Genomic DNA, 24,983 nt, shown 5'->3' on the forward strand with positions numbered 1-24,983 from the left:
CCTTAACCGTGAAAGGACAGCACCCATTAGGCCCACGCCCTGTACTATAGAAAAAAGTCGAGAAGTGCTAGCCAGTGGCGCAGTGCCATTACTTATTTCACAGTAACCATACACTTCTTACCGCGCGCCGGGGTTTAGTTTTAGAAGCGGAATACCCAGACGCTGAAAACTCCCTCACTTTGTAAGCCTCCCATGTCGTTAGCAACCCAGATTGGCTGACGCCATGGAGGCACCCAGTAACCCGCAGAACATGATCTGAAGATGAACATATTTGCGCAGCTGGAAATGAGCGAGACAAGACATCTGAAAGCTTTCCACTCTTATCCGCTGAACAGGCGGGGCTGTAAAGGGCACCGGAGTATCAGCAGTGATAATACCCAGGAAGAGTACAGTACTGTGCCGGGCTCACATGCTCTTTTTCTGTGTTTATTTATGAAACCCAGGTCGGCAGCAAAAAGTGTGCCTTGTTACGAGGCACATTTGTCTGCGTAATAGCCTCCATGTTCGACTGTGCGCGAGAGCAGACCAGTTCGTACTAGGTAGAGTTGCCCAGTCATGAATAGCACTGTTGCTCTTTCTTAGACGGGCTAATCAAGCAGGCTTCCGTACATATCGTACCACAAACATCTCTTGGACTGAGAGACAGACCGAAAGGGGAAAAGTATTACTGTATTCGTGAACAGATCCCCTCTGAAGAGTGCGGAACCTCACGATAGTTTCCTGTGTGGGTAATTATACTGGGATGTGCGGAAATACGATCTTTCAGGTCGACTGATGCTAAACCAAGTCGTTTTTGTCGCAACGAGACGCAGATGTGTGAGTGAGCATTCTGAATTTGTATCTTTTTAGATACTTTGTTCAGAGCCCTCAAATCACCGTAGTATTGGTCCGAATTCAAGTTCCGCTCCTCATGGTGGGAACGAGGAAATACTTGGAATGGGACAAGAGCGGCGTTACTGGACTCTGCTGCGACGGGGATTATAGATTATAGCCTTCTTTTCTAGAAAAGTGAGAGAAGTCTCTCTCTATAAGACATATGCCGGCGTGACTCCCTTCTGGCTTGTGATACAGACATGCCCGAGATATCGAGGAACACATCTGGAGCTGGCACAGTACGCGTGACTATCCAGCTCTGTCCACGGAGGGCGGAGAAGAGAGGCATGTCAGGCCGCCCATCCTTCTTCTTCCTCGTACTGCTGGGCCGACAAGTTCTGGGTTAGGCTGCGCCTTGGGCTAGCAGCCGGATACCGAGATTTTCTGAGAGGGCAACTCTTATAAATTGTACGCAGCCTCCAGTTCACTCCTGCCTGGGTGGGGAACTCGGGGCGTGGCCTATGACCCCTTCTGCTGCTTCGGCTACTTTTGGAACCAGGCTAGTGAGGTAGCTTGGGCGAAGGACTGCCGCTGCGTGGAGGTCACAGTGGCTGGACCCTTCGAGGGAGAACAGAGGTGGAGGAGCCCTCGCGTTCCTCCTTCTTCTTAGGACTTCGATACTCTCTCTGCATGGAGACAACGAAGAGCAGAAGCAAAAATCCCCTCGGGCAACGATGGGCATGTCCAGTCACCATCCTTCGCCTTGTTCCCGGTCTGGGAGGTTTTGGTGAAGGTTGTAAGAAATCATCATAAGCTCTTTCCTGCACCACCATGATTTCCCATTTGCCCCTTGCCACGTGGGGCCTACCCTGGACGGCGCAGCATTGAACAGCGGCGACAGATTCCCGTGAATCAGCGGCTATCTCGTCCAGTACTGACCCGGTCCACAGATTGCTTGGATTAGTATTCTCGCAGAGTCTACCGCTTGGTATGCGGTTAGACAGTGATGGAGAAACGTTCAAAATGCCCTGGCGACAACGCTGCGTCTCCTGTAGGACACAGTTTCAGTCATGAGGTCGACATGGAATCGGTTCCGCCCTTCGCCGCAGCTGCGGGGTTCCTCGCTTGGTGAGTAGTAGCCATCCTCCGGTAAGGAGGTCTGCCTGCCACCAAGCGGGTTCCATAGGGCGGTATGCGGAGCAGGCCGAGCCTCTCCATACCGTCACAGTCTAGGGAGGAGGTACCCTGGATTGGGGCCTTGTTGCTGAAGGACACCTTATCCAACATCTCCGGGAAGACCGGAAGGAGTTGCCTCTTTGTCCTCGTTGCTTTGGGAAACATTTTCCGCTCGTAATGGGACCTGGAGGTCTCCTTGGCCATTTCGGGCCATGGGATGTCTAGTCTGGACGCGGCACGCTGACACACGGCCTGCAGATCCAAACTTAGACAGGGCGAAGCTGGTGTGCTATCGCCCGGGAGAGCAGCCGTCGCTCCCGGCTTTGCAGCCTGAGCCGATGACATGAAGACGTTGTCTTCCTGCTCATCCGAGTCGGACAGGAGGAATCCAGAGGCATCCTCTTCGTCCTCCGTGTAGACCAACTCCAGGACATCTTCCGCGGGCATGGTCACAATTTTGATTCAGCAGATATAAATAGCAATCGTTTAAATTGTACAAAAATGTGATCCTTAACAACTAGCATGGAAGTATCATCATACATTATTTTAATATTTTTAACATTTACCTGCATTGAATGGCATCCATTTCTGATGAATGTTGGAGACTGACTATAAAAAGCCTTAAAACATTCCATCAACCTGTATTGGTTTCTCCCTCGGCTGCTGGCATGGCAAACAAATTATAATATATGAACAATTAATGTTTGAAAGCTCGAATATCATCCAGATATATTGCCTATTATATACCGACCACAAAGCCCCTTCAGTTAAATTCCACAGTAACCAAGCTTTCCTCCATGTCTAAAAGGCTTTCAAATTTGATCCCATTTTCTTTCTTTTTCCCATAATTGCTGCACTTCTCATTATCTTTAATGTAGGATGATCTGGTTAACTGTGACAGAGGAAGCTGTACCGAGTAATGGGTTACACTTAAGGTAAGATCTTCTGGCAGTTGGCTCTGAACTAGAAAACAAAGGATTTTTTATTTCACCTCATTTTGCAACCTAAGTCTTTTAATGCCACCCTGCTGTATCTGCTTGATTTGGGAGGTTTAGAAATATGTTTGACCAAGAGTAAGTAGATTAGAAATCAGGTGCAGATATAACAATCATCAATGAGGAAATGGAACTATAATAATCAGAATTGGTAGCACAAACAGAATAAGCCGGTTAAATATGTGAACTGATAAGAAAATGCAGAGTTGTATCTTTACCAGCAGAGGGAGACATTTCTCATTGTATTGTGCACATGTAATTGGATCAGTGTGATTTTGAGAAAACAGAGCAGCAACTGAATAAACATATGAACCATGCGACCTCCAACTACTGCCAAGTGACTGCCAACCATATCCAAAAACAACTACAGGCCGCTTATCTAGATTTATATTTTATACTTTGTTTAAACCTTGAGGTACAGTCACAGATTATTAAAAATAAATATATATATATATATATATATATATATAAATAAACGTAATAAACAGCCCTAACTGGCAGATTTGCACACATTCATGTGTACTCAAATTGCTTGAGGCTAAAATAGTACACCTGATAGGCTTTAAATACAGAAACTGTAAGTTGCCCTGATATGTCCTTAGCTTCAACAATAAACACAGCAAATAGTAAAAATGTAATTTCAACGACGATGAATTTAACAGGTGTTGACTCATATTAAGGTTTGAGACACAGATCCTTTGTTATGTGTTGGCATTGAGGATTATTGACTTTCGGTGACTTATAGTAAGCTTTAAATATAGTGGGTGAGTAGGCCTTCATTAGATCAGTGATCATTTGCTGCAAGATTCTGAACTCCAAAATTTTAAAGTGGAGTTTATCCAATATGAAGCTTTAATAGGCATTTGGAAAGTATTATTATTATGCTGCGTCAACGTGTGTTTCGTGTGTGCGTGCGTTCGTGTGTGTGTGTGTGCGTGTGTGAATGCGTGCGTGTATTTGTATTCAAAGAAATGTCATCGGGGAAACGGATCTGTCCGCTGGAGAGAAAGAAGATGAACCTTTTTAGTTGAAGATCCATTGCAAAAGAGGATAAAAAAAAGACTAAATAGATTGCCTTAACATTGTTGATACAATAAACGCCTCATATTGCAATGCCTCCCTGAATGTGCCCTGTGTGTAATTAGATCACATCAGCTCTTTCTTTTGAAGCCTCCTGTGTTTCCAGGTTTCGGGCACTCAAATGCCACCAGTCGACCTCTGTTGCGCTGTTGAGCAACGCAGAGATGGCTTTTATTAATGTGATTCATCCTCTGTGAATGGCTGAGACCACAACAGAGAAGCCCATGACATCTGATAGGCTGCAGAAAGGCCATTCTCCATGTCGATAGGATGAGTCAGTGGCTCTGTGGGTTCAGCTCATCCCAGAGCAAAACAGACACATAATGAAAGTCAATGACTTACAGGATGGCACAGGCGGTACAGTCAACAGAAAACTATGTCTTCATTGTGGCATATTACAGGATCAAAGAAGCACTCGCACGCTTTGTTGTTCCAGGATTGAGATGTCCATGTATGATTCACAAATGTTTATGGTGGCTAAAAAATTGAAAATAAGGTTGTGACACTGAGATTTGTAAAACAACAAAAAACAAAAACACCTATACAGTACACACTATTTCATTTTAGAGACCAGAATTACTAAAATGATTTATTTGTAATGTAAAAGAGGTTTCCCAGAACAAACTAATTGAAATGTGTTACTCATTTTAAATGATAAATAGCAATATTAACAAGAATACATTCCCTTCAACCCAAGTACATTTTCATTTATTGTTGCACTACTATTTTCTTTGTATACATTGAACTGTGTGTTTGTCTAGGAAACATGTTGTGCACTGCTCATCATATTTTGTAGATTACGAAATCAACTGGAAGTGTATGGATTGTTAACTTTTCTATTCTGCCTAATATTGGAAAGAAAATAACATTACCACATGCTATAAGGCTTCTTTGATAGATTCTCATTGGCCTAACATCAAATACTTTACTTTCATTCTGCCTCAACCAGTTCCAAAAATGTGTGCAGAATTCATTTAAAGGTGGGGTAGGTAAGTTTTAGAAACCGGCTCGAGATACACTTTTTGTTATATTCCATGGAATGCTCTTAACATCCCGATAGCAATGAATATCTTAAGTGCTTTGACAACAAATCCATAAAAAAATGGCATCTGTGGAAGCCGTAGTACTGTAAAAAGCACGACCAATCATCTGAGCCGGCCCGGCTAAAATAACTGGATTCCTACCTTCCTGTGTCAGCCTTCCATCTGTGCACAAACTTATCTCATGCCCTCATTGGTCATGTGCGCGTTCGTGTGTGTTGGAGGAGGGGCTCTGTAAGGAAGTGGAAGATCCAGTTGTGTATTTTCAAATTCTAGCACACTCGAGCTGGTTTCTCCAAAAATTACCTACCCCACCTTTAATATTAACCTGGTAATAAATTAGTTTTTTTTCCAATACAGAACATGAACATCTCAGGCTGTAAACTGGAAACTGGTCTGACTTGAGTTATTCTAACAAACTAACAGACTCTTGAGCCGCTGGATATAGAATGTAAAAATAAACCTGCCTGTAATCTCTACAAGAGGCAGCAGAACACGTTTAAAACGTTATAGCACTTATTCACGAAAATCCACTGAATGCAGCACTGTCCGGGGTGTGATAAGAATTTTAAATAATCTTATTTTAGCTTCCCTGCCATGACCAATTGTCACACATGCAAGCATGTTAGTTGTGATGAAGAGGAACCACCTTCATTATCACACAACACAAAGCTCTGCAGGTATAAGCTGAGGATGTTCCGAAACCACACCTGGATACATCTAGCTGCTCAGACAGAAAATGAGAACATAATAAGACAGAGAAGTGAAAGCAGATATAGCAATAAATCTAACTTTGCATCATCGTAGGCACAAACAAACCATGACTGTCTCTATGTAGCAGGAGATTGAGGTGATACACTTCTCATTCAGTGAACTCAGTGTACCCGTCTGCTCTGATCTACAAACAAACCACCAAGTCAAATCGGAGCCTTTCATGAATGTGTGTAGGACATGTGCAAGCATGTTTGCAGGAGGAAGGGGAGAAAGAGAGAAAGGCCATATCAAACTGTCCCATCTCAAAATGTTTCTCCAAGACCCTCTGCCTCCCTTTCAACTCAACAGCAGCACTGCAAAGAGAAACAGAACGACCGCTCTGACCTGCAGACGGCAGAGAAAAAAGGTTCCTGAGAAAAGTTTAAAAGCCTGGGGATGTTTTCCTTTTCCTTCCGTCCTCAGTTTTGAATAAAGGGGGCATTGTTTTACAACTGAAAACAGTCGCCTGCTCAGAGGTGTTACAGGAGTGTGGTCTTGCTCAAGGTTTCTCAGAGAAGGATGGAGGAGAAGAAAAGTGATTTATTTAGTTAAAACTAACAAGAAAAGGGGAAAGAAAGAATGGAGACAAAGAAAGGCAAGGAGGGGAGGAAATGAGACAAGAAGAGGAGAAAAGAAGACATGGGAGGAAAGGAAAGGAATGGAAAGAGGAAATAAGGAGCTCGGGAAAAGAGGAGAGCAGAAGAAACTAAGGGCAAGAAAGAAAAGAAGGAACTGAGGAAAATAATTAAATCCATGGAAGGGTTGAGAATATGAGGAAGAGCAGGAAAATGAAAGGAGAGGAGAAAGAGAAAAGGAGAGGCACATTATGACTACAAGTCATTTTAATCTATTTTGCTGGAGGCAGTCTCAGCTTACCATCAGCCTTATCTCGCTGTACTTCCTCCTCCACATCCATAAACACACTCCTCCCTACGTACATCAAGAGCTGACAAACACATATGTAGCCAAACTAATTTAGCCGTCCTGTAATAAATCTGACAACACCCACCTGATGTACAACAAAAGCAACTTCCCTCCATCTGTCTATGCATGTGCCTCTCCACTCTCCATCTTTCCCCTCTGCTGCTCTCCCTCTGTTCTTCCTGCAGATGGCTTAAAAGTCAATATTTGAGGATCTGTTGCAGCTCTTGAGCACTTCAAAGAGCACAGAGCTCTGCTGTGAACATGGCCTTTAATATGCCGTTCAGGAAAAGAAGCAGAGAAGGTCAATACAGTGGGGCACAAGTACTTCTTGTAGGGAAGTGTGTGTGTGTCTGTGCACATATGTGTATGTCATATAGGTCAAATACCCATATGCTGCACATGTAGAAACACAAGCCAGGTTTAACACGCATAGAAACCCTGACAGAGAGCGAGTTGACACAGTTTAAAGAGCCAGAATGAAAATAATTATATTATAATAAAGCTTTCATTAGCTTTGAAAGGTGGCTCTGTGTGAGGCTGTGGAGGGTTTCCTGTGGCTGGCCTGTGGGAGCTGTTAGATGTGAAGGAGCCAACAGGGCTGTCATAAGCCTGAATAGAGGGCCTAATGCACACAGCACGCCACTGATTACTCTATTGAACTGGATAATTACGTTAGATTTATAAAAAGATGATATGGAACATTAGTTTCAAGGATTTAAAAATGGCAGGCTGTGTTATTTCACCTCGTTGACTGGCCTACAAAAGAGGCGCCATTATGTTATTGATTTTAACTTCTTCTTATTAGAGCCCTTATTTAACCATGACTTCTACAAAAGCTAGCCCACAGGCTTTTCGGCTCAACTAACTTGTTTAAAAGGGTAGGAGACATGTCTGAGACAGTGAGTTCAGAACAAATATTTAACAGTTTAGTTACATCCACGATTAAAGATTGCATTGTTGTGAATTTTTTGCAGTCATTTAGATTCAGTCCATCAGTGAAAAACTATGATATGATTGGTTTGCGTGCAGTTTTGATGAGATTGTGAGTTAACATACTTGAGAGCAGTTCCAAAGCATATTTAAAAGTATCATTGTAAGAGTAAAAATGGGGCATGTGCATGTAAAAACTGTCATCTAACCCGGATTGTAAAAATGAGTTTAGCCAATTTCAAAGTCCCATCCGCTAAACTGAACCAGCCCCCAGACACTGGCCTCCCAGCAGTAAAAACCACACTCATCTGTCACTCATGCCAGGATACTGGTGATAAGCAGGACAATTATGCCAATATATCTGCCATGTACGGGAGAAGGACAGGATAAGAGGGGGAGAGAAGAAGAGGGTCGAGTGGGAGCAGACAGTAGGCTTGGTGTATTGCCGTGTGTTTCTGTGTTTAGGATATCATCTCCCAGACGACTACAGGCTAATCCCTGGAGTCTCCTTCCTTACTTAGGAAATACTTCCTTCCTCTGACGGACAGAAAAAGTGATTTCTTCTCACCAAACAACTGCAGTGAAACAGAGAAACAAAATCCTAAGAAACCGCCCAAGAGTCCAAGATAGCTGAAACTAAATATCTCAATGATGTTTTCATAGAGAGTGCACTGTGTTTTAGTGAAACAGTAGCAGTTTCCTTTTAGTAACGGTTATGGAAAGTCACAGTCCACAGGCAAATATTCTGATGTACATCCCTAATTTGTGTCTGGTTGAAATTTGATGTCTAAATTATTTAAAGAATGTTGGTTTACTTGAGGGCTGCTTCTAGAAAAAAAGAGCCCATTATGGCCTCTACCATTCACTTAACATACCACTGAATCAAAGTAACATGGTTTGTGTGGAAAGCTGCGAGTCTTTGCTGTTCACTGCCAACAGTTGTACATTTTCTTGTCCACACTGTCAGCTCCCCTGCACAAACATCACACTAGAACATTACCCTGCTGGTCTCCTCACAGCTCAAAACTCTTTGTTAATCTCTTAAAATGAAGGGGAAGATAGTGTGTAAATCTACCATAAAATATATAGCACCTGATTAGCAGTGTGCTTTATCATCGTATATAAAAAAAAAATGCACTTAAGACAACAGCCAGCAGTCATAAATCTCCATTTCAAACAGGCACACAGGAGACAAACAATATAAAGTGCTGACTGGTATATGTATTTTTAGGGCTCATCCCTATGCAGTAGGTGGCTACAGTGCAGTCAGGGAGTGTGTTTGAAAGAGGAGACAAAATGTAAGACAGAGAACGTCTGTGTACATGGGTGTGTTCATTCTGGCAAGTGAGTGGGATTTTAAGAAGTGTGTCAACTAAACTCGATCTTCTGAACAGGACTGACCACACACACACACACACACACACACACACACACACACACACACACACACACACACACACACACACACACACACACACACACACAGTCTGACATGTCTGTATACAGGGCATTAAAAAGTTATTGATAGAAAAAGACAATATGAAACTGCAGTTGGTGGGAATACCATCCTGGCTCTGGGTCAGGTAACAAATACACACCATCTAGAGCTCACATGATAAAAGTGATATCTTAATTGTTTAATCTGTATACCTACAATCCTTCACACAGTTTAGCAATGTTGTGACATAAGTTATGAGTTGCTTGTCTCGATTTTAGGCACACTTGAAAAAGTACATACTATGTAAGGGCATTCAAAATACATATTAAAATTACGTGTTTTGAAACACAGCATATTTCTTAGCTGGGAACAGTTGCCAGGCAACCCGTGACTCCAGGAAGTCACTGCTTTCAGACAAAAAAATAGCCCAGCACTAAAACCCCTTTGAAGAGTTGAATCCTCCTTATTTAAAGTGTATCTATGCAGATGTTGTGACCCTTTGTGCTCAGCTAAGCTAACTGGTAGTAGCTTCATATGTAACAGAGAGTAGTATCAGTCTCCTCATCAAAGTATTTGCCAGAGAATTGGCTTGAGCATATTCCCTAAATGTTAAACCTGCTAAACATGTCTGAAACAGGGGATGCAAGAGACGGAGGGGGGACAGCCGTGGTTAGTCTAACTACGTTGTTTCTTTCAGAAGCCCAAACGCCTAGATTGTTGAAGGGTATTGACTCTGAATAATCCTGCTTCCCTCTAAATCCTCATCCTCTGACTTCAAACGCTGTGCAAAGACTTTCAATAGAATCTGGCATCCTCCCAACTTTCTCTCCATCAGTCGCTCATTCTTCTTCTTCTTCGCATTCTTCTTCACTCTCTGTCCTCCCCTGGATCAACTGTCCAGCCCTGAATCACAAAGCCAAGCCCAAATTCTGTGGAAATCTCGAGGAGAGGCCCCTGCGTTCACACACACACACACACACACACACACACACACACACACACACACACACACACACACACACACACACACACACACACACACACACACACACACACACACACAACAAAGAAGGCACGGCTGTATACCCAGTGGACAAAGAGTCTGCAAAATGAAAGGTCCCACACAAAGGAGCAGAGAGCAGGTTAGAAAGGATTTAAAGACCAGCTGTGAGAATCAACATATGAAATATCCAACCACCACTCAATATATTCAGTTTATGCACATTTATATCGCACTTCCATCAAATAAGGTTTGCTTGTGTGCTTACTGGAATCATTTCTTTTTTTTTATCAGATGTAAAGCCTTCCCATCTTTCATTCTTCCCACAAACAAGACACACTCACAGCTTTTCATGCTAGACAAAAAGCATTAAGAGTGTTCTTTGTGGAGGGACTAATGGTTTGCTACTGTTATGGAAAAACAAGACTAAGAGTCTACAGCCGTGCTCCTGCCCTGGAGTGAGACACAAGGGAGCTTTGTGCTTAAAAAACAGTAACTTACACGCTCCCTATAAAAATGTCAACAAGCTGATAATTAGTAGGTATACTGTTTATCATGTTCACCTACACTTTGCAGGTAACATACTAAGACTTGTAATACATTTTGCAGGAATTTAGTTATAAACCAAAGTATTGGACACATTCATATATCAAACTGATGATGGCCATAGATTAAAGGTGGGGTAGGTAATCCCTTACAGAGCCCCTCCTCGAACACACACGAACGTGCACATGACCAATGAGACCTACGAGATAAGTTTGTGCACAGATGGAAGGCTAGGCCATCCAGTTATTTTAGCCGGGCCGGCTCAGATGATTGGCCGTGCTTTTTACAGTACTACGGCTTCCACAGATGAATTTGGATGGATTTTTCGTCAAAGCACTTAAGATATTCATTGCTATCGAGATGTTAAGAGCATTCCATGGAATATAACAAAAAGTGTATCTTGAGCCGGTTTCTCAAACTTACCTACCCCACCTTTAAGCTTTATGGATCACCACAATTATTTCAATGTTGAGGGCAACATATATTGAAATAAGGTTTTTAACACATTTTAGACAACTCATCAACCCTGAAGAGACATTTCAATTCAAACCATCAATGTAAAGCTCATGGTGGAGCTAGGGGAGAAGTCACTGCATAAAGTTGTTAAGGGTTCCTCCTCTGATGACCATAAATGTCTGTATTAATGACATCAATAGTTGTAGAAATATTTCATCTTAGACCAAAGTGCTGGACCAAACCAGCAACCAACAGACATTGGCATACAGCAATGCTGAGTAGAAGATCTTCATGGCACCAGCATGTATTCTGTGGATTACCTCGGGTCATTGTACAGAGAAAACCAACTATTGTTTTACAGCAACTGCCAAACTATGTTGTAAAACTGATATATTTTTATCTCACACCTCTTATCATGTAGTAACGTGTATTATTATAAAAAAAATTTTAAATCAGAAACATAATTTCTCTGATAAAACAATGATGAAACAAAGAAACTGCTTCTACATTATGTGTCATGGTGCTTCTTGAGGGGAATTTAACCCAAGGAATGTTCATTTTAAGACAAAAGATCCTAAAATGCAGAGTCCTATAAAAAGCAGCATATTTTCCCTGACCGAGGCGAGCAGCCAATTTGTGACCAACATAGAAACTTTACTGGAAGGGAACACTGTGTTACTGTAGCCAGTGATGCAGTGCTGCTGGGCGGGTCACAGCACAATATATTTCCTTGGTAGCAAATAACTGTTTTGAACTTGAAGTTATTGGAGAAATGTAGATGCAAATAATTAGTTAAGGTCGATGGCTGCAGCAGCTCTGCTTTTACAATAACTTTTTCCATTAGTGATGCAGTTAGATGATAATGCCAGTGTTAAGTTACCAGACTTGTGCAATCTGAGTTTAACTTCTCAATAGCAGATTTCTGAGAGCATCTCAAACCACAATACAGGTGCTGATTTCAGGGTCGCTTTCATCAAATCTATAATATAGAATATCAAAATAAAGATATTTTACCAGAAACAGCAAGGCATATCTGCTGTAACTGGCCCTTGAAGTCGCATTTTCCCTTCACTTAGTGCTCAGAACATGGCAAAGTGAGATGTTGTATTCAAACAACAAAATGTATTTAGGAATATACACCATGTACAATTTGACACGGCACGCTCTACAATACGGGTAATAATGCAGGACTTGCCTCAAGGCCCTTACAAATTAACAGTTAATGAATATAGAAATGTGGAGCCTCCAAAGGGCCCCCCAGGGCAGTTTCACGCGTTGCCCAATGGGTAACTCTGCCCTGCCTCAAGGGGCCACTATCAGGGCTTTAAGGATCAGGCTTACATCAACACATAACATGCGTGAGGGAGAATTTAAGCCAGAGTTGGTTACAAATAAAAAATAGATTTACAAGTGCCAAAAGTTGTACGATTTAGCTAATGGTAATAATCTAAGATTCATTCAGATTTGAATGTGGAATATCAAAACAAAGATCAATTCGCTGTCCAAAGAAAACCATGCATCTCCTAATTTGGTGATTTGTGTTTAAGTCAAAACTAAAGGTTTACGTTTGTTTAAGGGTTCATTTATTCCTACTTCTCAAGCTAAAAAAAGTTAATAAAAAAAAACTGGATTAGTTGAAAACTTTCAATAAGAGGATGATCATGAAGATTGTCATTTTGTATGTTTTATAGAACAGTGAGAAATCTAACCTGCTATCCTCATACTCTCAGATATTGGCTTGTAGAAGTGTTTCCTTTCTTCTTTGCAGTTACATTTTAAACATACCGCTTATCTCAGCATCTTGATGCCTTTGATGTGCCTCGGGTAGCAGCATACTCAGAGGTTGAACTTAATGCTTAGTTTATTGCAGGGCAGTCTGTTGAATGATTCAATTCAATCAAACCAAAAATATACTTTTATAGGATTCAAACCAAGGATGTTATGTTCATATGGTGTGGCCGCCCGTCAGCCAACTGAGAACTGACTCCAACGGACCACAGTTTATTCACAGAAACAGAATCTGCTATGAAAAAACTATTAAAAAACATCATCCTTCAAATCAGCAGCAATCCAAACTACTTTACTTCCCCGACTGAGAACTCCTTGTTCGGCACAGAGCGTGGTTGTTATTTGACGTCAAATTGAGGTCTCCACTTACTAAAGCTGTGGGGCCACTGCCATTGAACCATGTTTCTTTCTTTATTCAAAAGTAAAAGATGGGCAGTGGATCCTTTAAAGGCTGGTAAACAGAAACACAATCAGCATTTATGAGCGCAAATAGCAAGACCGGACCACAACAGGTTAGCTTTCCACTTCAACGGCACTCAGCCCTGGCTCTTTGATCTTACATTCATCGGCACCACTTGTGTTCCTGACCAAATGGTAGCTCACAATTAGAAGCAGAGCAAAATAAAAGCAACGGCCGACTATAAGTGTCTGTTGGATTCATGTGTCTTCTCAACTTAAAATGTTTCTTCCCAGGCTAAAAGGACCACAAGCCACAGAGTGTTGATGGTCACACCAGCTTCATACCACATACATTCAATAACAGCAGCATTACATTTATTAAGGTCTAGAGATCATCACATGGTCATGTAATAATGGTGGAGGCTTTGAGGCAATATATTGGATATTTAAAAACACATTTTGTACTATCTGCAGTCATCCATAGGAATCCCGAACCCAATAAAATACCCAATATTAACGGTGTGTGTGTCTGCCCAAGGACAATTTAAGGTAAAACCTAATAGAGGTGTCATACATAATAACCTAATAAAAGTAAATGTAACAACTACTACAGTGCAACAAAACAGGAAGATTAAATGTGGTCTCTTAAACATAAGATCTCTAGCATCTAAAGCAATACTGGTAAATGATTTAATATCAGATTATAATATTGATATATGCTGTCTCACTGAAACTTGGTTGACACATGAAGAATATGTCAGCATAAATGAGGCCACTCCACCCAGCCAGTATCAATACTCATATTACCCGAGGCACGGGTCGAGGAGGTGGAGTTGAAGCAATCTTTGACTCAAGTTTACTTATCAATACTAAACAAAAATTAAATTATACCTCCTTTGAAAGCCTCATTTTCAGTCTTACGCATCCGACCTGGAAAACTTTGCAGCCAATCTTATTTGTTACAGTGTACCGTGCACCAGGTCTACCAGAATCTTATCAGAATTCTCTGAGTTTTTATCAACTTTGGTACTTAAAACAGATAAAGTAATTATCGTAGGTGACTTTAATATTCATGTTGACGATGATAAGAATAGCCTTACTGTTGCATTTAACTCAATATTAGATTCTGTTGGTTTCGGTCAGACTACAAAGCATTAGTCAAAAGCTCCTGCAGCAGAAACCTATCTGTTAGTGCTATAGCCACATTTAAGGAAGAGATTCCATCAATACTTAACTCGATAGCATGTCTGCATGTAAGGGAGGAAACTTATACAAAATGTACACCACCCCAAATTGATCATGTTGTTGATAGTGCTACAGATGCGCTGCGAATAAAATTAGACTCTGTTGCTCCTTTGAAAAAGAAGAAAATAAAACAACATAGACTAGCTCCAGGGCATAAGGCCGAAACCCGCAAAATAAAGCAAAAGTCGAGACAACTTGAAAGGATATGGCGCTCCACTAAACTTGAAGAATCTCGTTTAACTTGGCATATTACTCTCAATGAATATAAGAAAGCACTGCGTAAAGCGAGAGCAGCCTACTACTCTTCATTAATAGATGAGAATAAGAATAATGCAAGATTTCTTTTCAACACTGTAGCCAGGCTGACAGAGAGCCACAGCTCGACTGAGCCTTCTATTCCCATAGCACTCAGTAGTAATGATTTTATGTGCTTTTTTAACGATAAAATTGTTACTCTTAGAAACAAAATNCAAAAAGAGGAACGATGCCACTCCATAATTTCCCCACGGGGAATTTTCTGTGGATACTCGGGTTTCCATCACCGGTATTTTAGTTATTACACGTGGACGGTCCCCGTTGCCTCGTTCTCGTTTAGAAAGACATACGAAAATAAACATCAAACCCAATAACTGCAGAGTTTCACGGAGAGTACCGAAAGACAAAAACAATTTTACATTATAGGAATTCACGATTTTATGACCCAACACGAGACAATATCTAAGTCCGACTCATATAATCAGAGGTGTAGAACTACATAACGACGTTTATTTGGTCTTGTCCGTTTGTTTCCCGGGACACTGTTCTATGAGAGACAACTTGCCCAACTTTAGGTAGCAAAACCCTCAATAGCGATTTTGCTGTGAACGTTAAAACCACATATGGTTACACAGAGTCATTGTATAGTTACAACCACTAATTATTAGAGGCAATCCGATTCGACGCGCTCTGCGAGAATGTAGTTAGTTTCAAAACCATCCACTTCCTCTTAAAATAGATAGTTCGACACCAGATATCGACATCTTGGTTCACTTTTCGACGGCTGTCGACTACTAAGCATTTCCTTTAATACGGAGTTTTCGTGTCCAAAACACAAATATGTTCTTTACCAAGAGAGTCAGAAATAGTCCTACCCCTTCGTAAAACCCCCCAGATTACCTCCTAATTCACCCAGTGTGACGGCACGTTTGCCAGGGTTCACACTGGTATGGCAGTTTGTTTTGTAGCAACAAGATGTCCTACTAGGGCATTGCGTTCCAAGAATGCAGGGTTGTTGGTTGTTCCTAGAGTCTCTAAAAGTACAATGGGAGCCAGAGCCTTTTCTTATCAAGCTCCACTTTTGTGGAATCAGCTTCCAGTTTGTGTTCGGGCGGCAGACACCCTATCCGTTTTTAAGAGTGCGCTTAAGACCTTCCTTTTTGATAAAGCTTATAGTTAGGGCTGATTAGATTCAGCCCCTAGTTTTGCTGATATAGGCTTAGTTTGTCGGGGGACATCTTACTTCTTCCTTCTCTCTGTCTATACCTGTGTACTCTCATGTTCCGATTAACCCAGCTTCCCCAAATTTCTTTCTTTTTGGTGTCTATATACGCCGGGATCCGGAGTCATGGATGATCCTGCGGTCCTGTGTCATGGATTGCGAGTCCTGGATCTTGAGTCGTGGCTGTAGTCCTGGATCATAAGTCCTGGATGGATATACTCGTGGATTCATCTTCCTATTATACACACACATGCATTTCCAAACATTTGGACTACCTATGTTGCAAATGTATTATCTTTTCAATTTACACACGGCATCTATTGCACGTCTGTCCGTCCTGGGAGAGGGATCCCTCCTCTGTTGCTCTCCCTGAGGTTTCTCCCATTTTTCCCTTTAAACTGTGGGTTTTCTCTGGAAGTTTTTCCTTGTACAATGTGAGGGTCTAAGGACAGAGGGTGTCGTATTGTCATACTGATATTCTGTACAAACTGTGAAGTCCACTGAGACAAATGTAACATTTGTGATATTGGGCTATATAAATAAACATTGATTGATTGATTGATTGATATATTTGTACGTATCCTAAATAATTGTCTGTTTTCTTATGAAATACTGACCAAGCTTCAGCTTTTAGGTTCACCATAAAGTGAGACTGCAAAAACAGCACAACTAGGCACTACTTGTTTTAAAGAAATAGTTCAAAGTTATTTTAATTAAGTAATTTGCTTTTCCTCTCAAACTCTAGAAGAGGAGATGGAAAACTCCCAATATCTGTGCATGCGTATATTGAAAGCTCAGAGCTGTTAAGAGAAACAGAAATATGTCAACAAAACTTTTAAATCTATTTATTCAACCCACTGTGTCTCATTGTGTTTAATCTGTAGAAAAACCACAATGACAGCATCGGGGCTGGAGTTTCTGCTGGTTTCCTGTCTGAAAGACACCAGGGAGTCATCGAGCACAGAGAGAAGCTGTTATGTTCATACTATGAGCAACAAATGAACAGGCTACAAGTGATTATAAATGGAGGCGATTAAATGAAGCTACAACCTGACACCAGACTTGGCTGCTTTGTGACGGGTGCTAATCACCCTACTAATCAAAGTCTAGCAGGCCACAACTTTCGCTTTTGTGTTTTGTATAATGAAATTAGCATGACAGCATGTACTTCCTGAAAACCCACTCAAGTGATGCTTTTATTATGTGTATGAAATAAAGGAATGTAGAAATAACAGGTTAAATATTGAGCTCAGGATGCTTTCATAGGAGGATTTGAGCCCGGCATGCTGCCTTTAAATGTGTTATGCTAAGCTAGGCTAATGAACAGCAGAGCTTTAAACCAATATTAGTGTGGTATTGTTCGTCCCATTATATCATTCCCCAACATTGGCTAATTTGATTGACCTTAACAGGTGCTGGTAGGTATCCTAACCTTTGGACAGAAACAGGCTAGTTGATTTTCCCTTTAGCCTTTATGCAAAGCTAACTCGATGCTGGTTGTACCTTTGTATGTAACGGGTAGATATGGGAGTAGTTTTGCTTTTCTTATTCAAATCTCTGCAATTAAGTGGAAAATCCCATTCTCAAAATAACAAACTATTCCTTTAATTTGTTACAAGCCAACGGTTCCAGCCTCTGTAAATATCCCTGGATTCTTCACTTTTGAAGGCAATACAAGGCAATATGCTGCTTTAATATTTCCTCAAAGCTCTTCCCAAAGGAGGGCATTCCTTTGATCTGGTGGTATCCGACATTCTGCTAAGATTTAAGTGCCCCTCCTCAGACAGTCTCTCAGGCATCTCAACAGCTGATTCATAATATGCTCTGTTTCTGAGTTTTATCGGCTGCCGCCCCGCGGGACGCTAGGATCGCACAGGTTGGTTGCCATGGATGTAAGACAAACCTGCACAGGGCAAAAAAAGATCCCCCCTGAAGCCCCTCTCAGCAGGCTGCATATTTGTGCATTGTGTGGACAACATGCAGGAAACCCACAACCGGTGAAAGAAAACATGCAGTCCTAAGAGGCTTACTGACAGACCAGCAGAAAGAGAGGAGAAAAAAAGAGATGTGCTGGGAGGCTCAAAGGACTTCTGCTGAAAAGTATACCATCAACTTTATCTTTATTCTTTCTAGTTTTAACCAGCCCAGTTGCCAAGCTATCTTTTCGTTGTGAAGAGATTTGAGAGGCAGCAGTCAGGTTCATTTAAGGACAAGATATTCTAATCTTGAGGCACATTCCTATAAAAGGAAATGGAAACACGTATTGAGCCATTAATGTAGGATGAGCTGTGCTTTGAAGCTCTCATAATCAACATCCCTCATTGTGTGTAAGTATTAAGCACTTTTTCTACATATGCTCTTGAAGATGTGTTATTACTGCAGCCCATTCAAGGGCAAAAAAAGTCCCAGAGGAAGAAAAACATTTTAAATAGCATTTTATTGGTTAGAGCTATTTTCCCTGTCTCCTAAGTCTTTCAGACTGTTATTCATCTACATTCCTCTAATTGTGTCTTGCCCCCTCTCCTTTTAGCTGCATATATATAAAAAATGCCTAATTGAAGGCTTTGCACATAACAAATGACCACATTAGTCTGCACCCCTTTAACTCGCCCTTCTTCCTGTCTGTGGTTGTAATGCATTATACACTCTGCTTGTTCTCTGTTGTCTCTCAGATTACAGCGCAGGCTGCCAATCATTTGGAAGCTAAAACTAAGGGACTTGTTTTTCTCCTACCTCCTAGAGAGAAGTATTTCTTCCAGTACTCAAGAAAAGTGTCTACGGTGAAGCAGTAATAATGCTGAGGGCAGCCAGTCAACATAACATCTTATTTCGATTTCAAAACCATCCGTAAAGTTGTTGGCTTGTTTCCACTTCCATTATAATCTGAAAACACCCAGAACAAAACTAACAGTCACACAAGATGAATAACAAACAATTCAGTCATATTAATTCAGCATCATTGAACACTCCCTGGATAGGAAAGAAGGATTAAATGCTTGACTTGTGTTTCTTTTATGTCTGCACATGAACAGCAAAGCTGTTTTTTTTCTCCCACTCTGTTAAGATCTAACAACCTGCCAGACATTTCTTTCCCTCCGTGCTTCCCATACATATGGTGCCACAGAGAGTTTTTTCCATGTGACAAAGACCCTTAAAACCTTCACAACCAAATAGAACAATGCCACGTGGGTGGCTCTGTGTGCGTACGTGAGTGTGTGAGTGTGTGCGTGCTAAGATATTATAGACTACGAGTCAAAAAATCAGCAGCAACATTTTAACAAGCATCAGCTTCTATCAGCATAGATTTACTTCAGTAGCGAGACAAACAATATTGAACCGGCAGAGAGGAAGAGTTTGTGGTTTACATTTCTTTCATGCGCAACTTGATTTAGGTTATGAAATATATATATGTGGTTTATATGTGATCCAGAAGATATGTTTGGACACACGTTTTCCCTTATCTAAAGTTGGTGGTGGTAACATGACAACAAGCAAAGTAAAAATGCCAGCAATAGGGAAAGATTGCTGGCAAGCAATCATACATGCAAACATTGCAGGATTTCAAATGTTTAACATGATTAAATATATTATTTATTGTCAACGCCAAAAGCTAACTTTGTGAGATCACAATGACTTTGAACCACAAATTCCAATCAGTTCTTCTGAGTCGAAGTGGAAGTTTATTCCTCCAGAAATCGGGGGTTCACGATAATGAGAGGGACGGAAAATCAAGAACAATATGCCTCTGGAGACATACATATAGCTTTGTAAAGGTCGTGAAGAAAGTAAAAGCAAGGTGTTTAAATGAGAATTCAAAAGCAAACGTGAATTTATCTACAAGAAACTTCACAGGGAGTATTTTAAAAATCAAATCAATCAGTCAATCAACAAACCTTTTTAAACAACAAGTCAATTACAAGCCAAAATATGGTATTATCTATGGGGGCTGGACTGCTGGTTGGACTATACAAACAATCTGAACATGCAAACTGTGTCATTAAAAAAAAGAATATAAATAATATATATATCAAGAAAATAACCAGTCACAAATGACTTAGAACCCACAACTTATTTTAAATAAATCAGAAGAACAACTTGGGAACACAACATAACGACTTAATACATTTAACATTCAGGGTAGTTACACTGCCGTTGCCTGTGATCCAATATGAAACCTAAATTGCTGAGCGTCTGTTGCCACTTGTGTTACGCAGCCTGCATGTTGGAAGCAGCCGCCACTGTTTGTTGACTGGTGATGAGAGCCGCTGTTGACAGGGAACTCTGTTTGCTTTGGCAAGAGAGCACACTGCCTGCCATTCCTCCGTTGAAACCATGTGAGTGCTGCTCATTTTAGGAGTATTTCAAACAGCTACCAGCTTCTGTAGTCTTTTTTGACTTACCCTGCGCTCACAAAGCTGCCAGTTCTTGGACTGGCTTTAAGTAACAAGAACTTTAAACATGTATTGTTTGAGTAGCCAAAGACTGATTAAGCTTACTCTTATCTGCTTTGGTCCTCCAATATTGTCCAAAAATCATATAAAAAAACAATCAGAATAGTCGACATTGTTGTACTGAACAACATGTAAATTATTTGGAGCAAGTCCCAAATACACTTAGCTGTAATACTGTACCAAACATGTATTCATCTGAAGTTCAAAAGTTCTCCTAAAAACCAAATGTTGGGACATTTCTATATGTTAGCGACCTCTTTGAAGATGTACATATTCAGTTGAGGGGGAAGTGCCAAAGGAAGTGAAATCTTTAGTTTTGTCATTGGATTTGAACTTTTCTTTTTAGAGGTTGTTTTTTTTTTTTTTAAACACTTCACCTAAATAAGACTGTTTGCCATTTTGTAATAAGTTAACAGTATTTAAAAAAATCTGCCAATGCCTTATGAAAACCATCATAAACGCAGGGTATTTTTAATTCACCTTCAGAGCCCCAGTAGAGACATCAAACATCTGACAACACAAACAGGGCATTGCCCCTTCCAACCTCAACTAAAACACTGTGATCATGCCGGGACTCTCCCATAAACCATTTGAGTTTAGGAGGAGGATAACAGCACGTCTTTAAACTGAGAGACATCGTTAAAGAGAATTGGCTTAATGATATGTCTGAGACTGTACACTCAAGTCATAAGCTCTGCATTTGTTGCCCACTCATTTCAGCCGTCATATGACAGCCATCAAGTAGAGTGGGAGAAACATCCCACGCTGGGCAGGAGAGAGACAGAGGCAAGTTGTTGCCTGTAAGTTAACTGTCAAACATTGCTGAATGAAAAGGATGGAGAGGAATGCAAAACAATAAGAGAAAGAGGTTGAAAACCGATGTGGGGATGGGTTGCAGCCAGTTTATGGTGTTTCTATGCTGAGATAACTGTGTTCCTCTGCCCTAAATATGTTGCTTTTATGGAGGTATCAGTATAGGAGGGCACCTTGCACAGGATATGCAGCTATTAGTAAAAGCCCCAGTACATATCCCTGACAGACTTTCACCCTTAGAGACGGCATCCTGAGTCCATCTTATCTCAGGATCATAGTGTAGTGGTGGTAGATCTGGAAGGAGGACAGACCCTCTCTGTTTGCTCTGAAGTGGAGCCTAGCTGCACGCACACTGACTCATCCACTGTTTTCACAACACCCACACAAACCACAACTCCTAAAATGTGTACTCCAACTCGGAAACACACACAAACAACTACACACATACAATTATCCACGTAAACATTTGCTCTCTCATCTCAGCACGCGTTTATGAAGTTTAACATTTGTTACAGTGACACACACACACACACACACACACACACACACACACACACACACACACACACACACACACACACACACACACACACACACACACACACACACACACACACACACACACACACACACACACACACACACACACACACACACACACAAGTTAACTCTTACCTTGAAAAGCTGCCACATTGCGCGATATGAGGAACTTGAGGCTGGAGCTGGACGTCTGCAGGAGGTTTTGGATGTCTCTCCGGGCTGCCACCTGGTACTTCTCCTCCATCTTTTTGGTGCAGCAGGTCAGGTTCTTGGATATGCACACCTGAAGGTCTGAACCTAAGAGTAGTTAAGATTGAATGTTAGGATCTTAAAATAAAAAGGGGAAGGAATAACTCATTTCTCATGGTGCCACTGTATTTCGAAAATTCACTTAGCCAGAAATTACATTTGTCTTCAACAAAAGAGAAATGTGTAAGAGATAGTTCAGACTTTTGGAATTGGGTTCATTTACCGGCCCTGGTCAGACCTGTCATTAGTCAAAGTCAGTGTATTTGACACCCAAGGGGGAAAGAGCAAAAACATCATCAACCACCTAAAAAGAGGCTTGGTTATTAAAAGAAAATCAATATCAATTTAAGCTTAAGCTGGCATCCATTACTATTCTCTTTTGATGTTTTAAATGATTAGCTCAGATGTCACACAACACAAACATATTGATGCAGCGTTAGAGCAACCCCTGTGTAATGTTGTATACATTTTCAGTTTAATTTTTTTTCCCCCAATGGAGTCTCTAAAGAGAACATAGATAACAACTTTAGTTACATGTCAAAACCTGATTGCGGAGGACAGTTTCAAAATATAAGATTCAAATTGACTGATTAAAATTGTTTTCGCTGCTGGCTGCCCACGTCCACAACAGTACACTTCTTTACCTCAATACCGTAACACCGGCCTGCTTACCAAACTCGGTGCGTGCGATAGGTACTTAAAACATCTCGACTCCCAGATAACTAATATTTCTATTGCAGCAAAATATTCATAGAAAATACTAAATGATATAAAGTAACATCAATATAGCTTAATATAACTTATAATAAATATGGGTCATCTTGCTAAATTAAGGCAAAGACATCATTTACAGCTGCCAACTGAAGAAATACTAGGCGAATATTTGTTTATTGTGCAGCAAACAAAGGTCTTTTGTATTTTGGAACTACCTTATGAATAGCTACACCATGTTCCCCAACCTTGTGGGTTTTCACCTTGTATTTATTTAGTAACAAATTGCTTACATATGTTACATGAATGTAAAACAAATATATGAGAGGCATGAAGTTGTGGCTGGGGATCTAGAGGCTCTCCTTAGGGTGCTCCACTTACTTTCCATTCCACAGACATGCAAGTCAGGTGGATTTGACACTTTAAACTGCCGAAGGGCAAGTATGAATAGGTGAGTGTGTCTAAAAATCTTTTTTAATACGAGTATGATAAATTGGCAACCGTCCAAAGTGACAAGCAACTTTCTTTAGCAGCACTCATATGTACAAGAATCTGTCAAATGGAAATATTTCACTCAGAAAGAGAGGGGTCAACCAATGATGGGAAAATAAAAGTAAAGGGGTCATCGAGGTTACATTTATTGACAATCCATGTTTATATAGAGAGATACACACAAGTAGAAAAATACAAGGTAAATAAATAGTACGGGATATTCTAAAGAGATATAATATATATGGACCTAATCATGTCTGTTTGAAAAGCTGCAGTTGATTCTGGTCATTCAAAATCCTTCTTCCACCATTATAGTAGTACAGAAAATGCTTTACTGGAGCAGAAAACCAAAACACAAAGAACCTGAGCAGAGATGTGAGTCAAAGTTATCGGCTCACCAGTTTGTGGCAGTGATAAGCTAAGCTATGAACAAATAAGCAATCATTCATAGGGGACAGTCAAAACATCTTAAAAGAGTCCCAAAACGGTGCAAAAGCCTCTCGGACAAGCCTAGGCAGAGTGTGCAGAGAGTGCAGAGCTGTTGCCAGAGACGCTATCAGTTGAAGAAGAGTGAGGAGGGTGCAGGGCAGGCGATGGCACACGTGGAGGAATTTAAACTCTCCCAGATAAGACAACTTGAAAGAGCCCCAGGTCTTGCTTTTTTTTCTTTTTCACCTAAATGCTTCCCAGAACTATTTTCACAGAAAGCAGCTTTAGTTGGCTGAGGGGGAAGACTTATGGCTTGCCATATTCTGACCCAAACTGAAGGCGGTTTGGCACGTCTTATTCCAAAACATAGAAACAGCTCGCTCTCAATCTCCTGGAATTTGGGGCAATTGATCACAAGTCAACCCTAAAGAATAGATAAATTATACGATATACAGGATTTATTATGCTATTGCCCATTACACTCTCTGATGTGTTTCAGTGCATTAATATGAATTCATCAAGGAAACCATTTACATATCTCTAATGTCAAGATGCATTCAGTTTAAGAGGAAATGTGCAAGGTTGCAAGAAGGGTCAGCAGCACCGCAGATATAAACAGTAGCAAGTGTTTTTACAACGTTACTGAATCAGGAGCTTATCATCGCCTCTACAGGAGGCACCCACTGCACACATCATTCATATCTGAGAAAGTACTTTTCAGTTGAGAAGTAGCACTGAGATTCAGATTCACACAGGCTCACTTAAAGGGCATGAGTGGTGATGGCATTATAAGGGTTAGTTAGAGGTTTAGGAAGTATTTGAGGGTTTTCTGCCAATGTAATCAGTTTCCACACAGCAGCAGAGGAAAGTGAAGTTTGTAGGGAGCAGTTTGTGGCAGGATGCTATCAACACTGTTAAGATTTATTTTTCCAAGAGAAAGCAGCAGCAAGCCGTTTGGTCAATGACAGCCCACTTGAAATATCTGCACCCATCATCCCACCTAATTGATGTGCAGCAGTATAATGTGGAATTGCATTATGGGTAGTGTTCAGAAAGTTAAATGAGGACTTGTTTACCTAACTTTAGACTAAATAATTCATGTTTATCCCTGCAAGCCACTTATCTGCTTTTGACAGCCGTCAAAACCAACACATAATCTCTGGAGTTTAAACTCCTAGATTCCTTCGAAAAACGTTAGCACATATAAAACAGCCAAGACAACCATAGGAGATACATTT

At 40.9% G+C, this 24,983-nt stretch overlaps 1 protein-coding gene across 1 annotated transcript in view; it reads right to left on the reverse strand.

Moving 5' to 3' along the window:
* The window catches only part of gpc5a (glypican 5a), a 92,449-nt gene that overhangs the window by 66,503 nt on the left and 963 nt on the right, over positions 1-24,983 (reverse strand). Inside the window, exon 2 of the mRNA XM_010786792.1 lies at positions 22,000-22,161. Coding sequence (XP_010785094.1) covers positions 22,000-22,161 — 162 coding nt within the window. The remainder of the gene's footprint in view (positions 1-21,999; positions 22,162-24,983) is intronic.

The sequence above is a fragment of the Notothenia coriiceps genome, unplaced genomic scaffold (assembly GCF_000735185.1).
Source record: "Notothenia coriiceps isolate Sejong01 unplaced genomic scaffold, NC01 NC01_scaffold00001080, whole genome shotgun sequence".
NCBI lineage: Eukaryota > Metazoa > Chordata > Actinopteri > Perciformes > Nototheniidae > Notothenia > Notothenia coriiceps.